The sequence below is a fragment of the Sinocyclocheilus rhinocerous genome, unplaced genomic scaffold (genome assembly GCF_001515625.1).
Source record: "Sinocyclocheilus rhinocerous isolate Xijiao unplaced genomic scaffold, SAMN03320098_v1.1 scaffold945, whole genome shotgun sequence".
NCBI lineage: Eukaryota > Metazoa > Chordata > Actinopteri > Cypriniformes > Cyprinidae > Sinocyclocheilus > Sinocyclocheilus rhinocerous.
This window is the reverse complement of record NW_015629570.1, coordinates 67067-72706: the sequence shown is the minus strand read 5'-3', so window position 1 is coordinate 72706 and position 5640 is coordinate 67067. Positions and strand designations below refer to the sequence as shown.

The following is a 5640-nucleotide window of genomic DNA, read 5'->3' as shown; positions in this document are numbered from 1 at the left end:
AATAAATAAATAAGCGAGTATATATATATATATATACTCGTTTATTTACTCATAAAAAAAACTATTCAGTTTAACATAAACAACATGGCCATAAGCACTTTTGAGTGATCAAACATGTATTTTTCACAAATTAATTCAGAAGGAAGGCGAGATATAGTTTCCAGTTGGGCCAACATGTTCGTAAAAAGATTAATTGCAGTTCTGAATCTCCATAAATGGTAATTTCCGAAAAGTTAAGGAAAGAAAATGGAACTTCATTTGTGCATTGCAGGTTGAAGTAAATACCTGTGAGTCCAGCCGGACACTGGCACTGGAACCCGTTGATCAGATCCACACACACTCCTGCTCCACACGGACTGGAGCCGCATTCGTTCTGCTCTTCCTGGCACAGGTCGCCATGGAAACCCGCCGGGCACACACACAGGTACTCGCCACTGCCCGCTGGATACTTGATGTTAGTCACACATGTCCCTCCGTTCATGCAGCCACACGGCCGCACTATCACCTGTGTGTGAGGTAACGCAAATAGAAATAAAACAAAGTTCACTTAGTGTCTCAAAACCGTGTAACTTTCAGGCAAGAGTCTGAAAATTGAATACAAAAATTGTATTTATTTTTATATCATTTATAATTTCTAACATAATTTTGTATATAAATATTCAGTATATTAAATATTAATATACTATATTTAATTAATCGTAAATAATAAAATATATTGATATTAATTTGAGTATTTTTATTTGAATTTTTATTATGCATATACAACATTTTGAAAATTAAATAAAAATACATACATATATTACATTTTATAATTTATGAAATTACAATTTAGTATATTCTCATTCATATTAAAATATTATCTTAACAAAAAAAATACTTAAAATAAATACTATTATTACAAACTCATATATATATATATACAGTGGGTACGGAAAGTATTCAGACCCCCTTAAATTTTTCACTCTTTGTTATATTGCAGCCATTTGCTAAAATCATTTAAGTTAACCCGCATGGAGTTTGCTAAAAAAACACCTGAAGGACTCCAAGATGGTGAGAAATAAGATTCTCTGGTCTGATGAGACCAAGATAGAACTTTTTGGCCTTAATTCTAAGCGGTATGTGTGGAGAAAACCAGGCACCTGTCCAATACAGTCCCAACAGTGAAGCATGGTGGTGGCAGCATCATGCTGTGGGGGTGTTTTTCAGCTGCAGGGACAGGACGACTGGTTGCAATCGAGGGAAAGATGAATGCGGCCAAGTACAGGGATATCCTGGGCGAAAACCTTCTCCAGAGTGCTCAGGACCTCAGACTGGAACTAAGGTTTACCTTCCAACAAGACAATGACCCTAAGCACACAGCTAAAATAACGAAGGAGTGGCTTCACAACAACTCTGTGACTGTTCTTGAATGGCCCAGCCAGATCCCTGACTTAAACCCAATTGAGCATCTCTGGAGAGACCTAAAAATGGCTGTCCACCAACGTTTACCGTCCAACCTGACAGAACTGGAGAGGATTTGCAAGGAGGAATGGCAGAGGATCCCCAATTCCAGGTGTGAAAAACTTGTTGCATTTTTCCCAAAAAGACTCATGGCTGTATTAGATCAAATGGGTGCTTCTACTAAATACTGAGCATTTTTCAGTTTTTCTTTTTTAATAAATCTGCAAAGATGTCAACAATTCTGTGTTTTTCTGTCAAGGGTGGGTGCTGTGTGTACATTAATGAGGAAAAAAAATTAACTTAAATGATTTTAGCAAATGGCTGCAATATAACAAAGAGTGAAAAATTTAAGGGGGTCTGAATACTTTCCGTACCCACTGTATATATATATATGTGTGTGTATGTATGAAGTGCCTAACTGACCCAAAATGTCAACCTTTTTTTTGTTCAGCAGTGTTGCTAAATGCATACAGTCCCTCTCTCTCCTGTCCTCAAACGACTGTATCTCTCAAACTCAGACAGTCTTTAATAAGCACTAGGAGGCAGGAAGCAGATGCTTGTTAGCCGTCTAGGGCCCACAGAGGACATTTGTCTTTCGTTGCACCGCATTGCTGTGACATAAGACTCAGGAAAATCTGGGCAGCTGAGTTCTGCCGTCCTTATGCCATAAGATATTTAAAAATAGGAGCTTGACAAAAAACTATTAAAAATAAGGCTGTACCTTATTGATTACCATGGTACATATGCAACAAAGTACCATTTTTACTTGTCTAATATCATCTAGGCCAATCACTTGTCATTTAATGAAGGAAAAAGGCCTTGCAGGACAATATCCCAGTCCTGTTTCAAAGACTAATTTGACCTTTCTATGAATAAATTACAAATCTTTGAAAGAGATCATGAAATAGGTGAATATAAAAGCTTGGCATTTACATTTCTTCATTTAGCAGACACGTTTATCCAAAGCGACGAACACATTTATTCACTAATGAATCAGATTTCCCAAATAAAAGGGCAAAAAGAGTTTAGGAAAGCATAGTTCATTATTACTTCAACTCGTACAATAATATGTGACAAAAATGCGATGCAACATTATGCAATGCTCATATGCTACTAAAATATAGTTTTTAATTATTGTTATTGTAATGAATATTTATTTAAAAATATAAAAAAGATTCAGAAAGGATTTTTGCTCGTTTATTTTTTTTTATTGTATTTTTATAAGCAGTTTTCACTTTTATTATTATAAATGTTTATTCATTTAAACATATAATGGAAAATAAATAAATAAATAAATAGCTTTGGCCATGTAATTTCAGAATGTTTTATTTTTTTATTATTTTTAATTGTTATTATAAATAAAACTCACAAATAAATAATTATTTTATTAATTTAGACACAATCAAATATTTTTCATAATTATAAATTTATATTTATTCATAAATATTTATGAATTTAAACATATCAAACATATAATATAAAAAAATCTAAAAGTATACAAATAAATTATATATATATATATATATAATCACTATTTTTTAATTCGTGAATTTTTTATTTTTATTTATTTAATTTAATTTAATAAATAAAAATTAAAAATATTTTTATATTATTTATTTATTCAATTAAAAAATACTTCAATTCAATTCAATTCAATTCAATTATTTAGTTTAATTTAATTTAACACACTGACTCAATAATTAGTTATAACAGCATACAGGTTTGAAGTGACATGAGGGTGCACAAATAACTCAAAAATAAAATAAAAATGTTGACATCCCAGAAGAGGCTTGCATCATTATTTCTACAAAACCTATGTTTGCATCTCATTTCACCAAAACATAAAAATCAGTCGGGCGCCAGTTTCTCGATGTGTCTCACCTCCACGGTAAATCTGCTCTGGGCATCACACTCATCAGACACAGTAAATTGAAAACTGCGTGTTTCCTCCTCGTCCACTTTCCAGATGAGGAGCCCGGCTGGGGAAATTGAGGCCCCGGGAGGCCCCGTCTCCAGCTGGAAGAGCATGGCCGAGCCCTCGGGATCCGTGGCTGTGAATTGGTACACAAAGTTCTCACCTACAAAGGTCTGCAGGCCGTCCCGCGGCGCGTGGAAGATTGGTGGATGATTAGCTGAGCAAATGAGAGGGGAAATGCAAGAGAGAATAACATGAATGAATCATCAATTCCCAGAGATGATTTCCAGTCAAAGATTTTGTTTCTTGATGAATATGTGTGATAATATTTAGGAATGCCATTTTTATGAATCTTAGTCCATTGTACTTGGACTGAAATACAATTTAATTTGACTAAATTAACATTATTTGTTAATTAACTGCAAAAGATCAAATTTAAATTAATTGAAATTTTTTTACATTTTTAATTGTATTTTTTATTGTTAAACATCATTTTTATTATTGCAAATTTCATTAAACATATCAAACACGAAATAAAAATGAATGAATATGCAAACAATCAGTACGTACATATTATTGTTGCTTTTGCTTTCAGAAAGCAAAATGAGAAATGTCTCAAGCAAAATGTAATTTTAAACATTTTTTAATTTTTTTTATTGATAAACATTTTTTGTATAATTTTTATTATTAACAAAAAGAAAATCTCTTTTTGTAATATCTGGCATGATGACATTTGTGGGATAAAATCTGATTTACAGCATCGTGCATTCATATCCGACGGTTATTTCCCACTTCTTGTTTCGTGTGAAACTCGACAAACAAAATCCGCAACACAGAGCAAAAATATCCATCTTAAGTGACATGCAATTATCCACAACAAAAGCCTAGAAAATAAACCAACCCTGATCTTGAAATATGAAAGCATTTTCTGCACCAACATGTCACTCATATTCAAAATCTCATCCACGAGCAGCATGACGTATATGAGCTTGTGAATTTCTGGCTGGGAAATGTTGACTAACAGTAAAATGGATCCATAAATCTGTTCTGACATCACAAAGTAAACAAACCCAATGCCAAACAATCCGATAACAATACCATTGCTATTCTCATAAATGCAAACATGCAAACCAAGTAAAAAAACGCATGCTAATTGTTTCAAAATGGTCTGATGTCTTTTTCACACAGATTTCCTCAGTTATGTAACGGTCCTGCTGGAGTACAAACACTCATTTGAATCACTTAACATGTCAATTTCTAGATTTTCCTCTGATGTTCATCTCGTCTGAATTTGTCTGTATAAACGGACTCTCAGTTTGCCACAGAATGATGAAAAAAGCACGGCAGAAAGCGTGAGGGAAATAACTAGCAGATGATAAGTGGGTGTGAGGTGGACAGTTGTAATCTTCTTTAAAGCTGAATGTGTGTGGAGTCTCAGATAGCATCGGTCCGGCCCTCATTTGCAGCGCAGGCAAACAGACGGATGTCTGCTGTCATCTCTCTCTCTCTCTCTCTCTGAACACAGTGGTGTGGAGTTGGATGTGTGGCTAAAGAGGAGGGAGTTTGTGCTCAAATGCAACATGATTCCCAAAGAACTTGTAAATAAGAAATAGTGTGCGTATTTGTTTTGCTATACTTGCAAAGATTTTCTTTTTATTTTCTTTCTTTCTTTTTCTTTTTTTTTTTAAACATAAATATAGTAAATCCCCATAAGTATCCCCATAAATATAGTAAAAACTCTTTACATTTACATTTACTCTTAAATATGACTTGGATGGATGGTGTTGGTGGATGGTCTTCTAGTTTGAAAAGGTTCATAAATCTTAATTAAAATGCCATAAACAAAAATATAAGCTTGAAAACATTGCAGTTCTGAATCTCAGCTGAATGCACTTCAGCTGAATTATATATTAATACAGTTAAAACAATAGACAATATTACATTTGTTTATTCACATTATTCTGAATAAGAATTAACATAAAATCACTATAATTATTGATTAGTGTATTTATATTATGTAATCGTATAATATTTATTGATAATTATATACTACTTATAACAATACTAATAACAATAACAATAATAATACATAATAAATAATATCAATTGTTATAATAATAATAATAATAATAATAATAAAAATAATGATTAGTAGTAGTAGTAGTAGTAGTAGTAGTATTGTTATTAGTAGTCGTAAAGTAATATTGTACAGTACTCTGTTATGGAATATGAAATTATATTATTAATATTAGACATTTTAATATCAAATTTTTTATTTATTTATT

General features: G+C 32.4%; 1 protein-coding gene across 1 annotated transcript in view; it reads right to left on the bottom strand.

Moving 5' to 3' along the window:
• Positions 1-5640, bottom strand: part of LOC107739341 (von Willebrand factor D and EGF domain-containing protein-like) — a 90671-nt gene that overhangs the window by 30585 nt on the left and 54446 nt on the right. The window contains exons 16-17 of the mRNA XM_016551438.1: positions 3322-3572; positions 286-505 (exon numbers count right to left, since the gene is read on the bottom strand). Of these exons, the coding sequence (XP_016406924.1) occupies positions 286-505; positions 3322-3572 (471 nt within the window). The remainder of the gene's footprint in view (positions 1-285; positions 506-3321; positions 3573-5640) is intronic.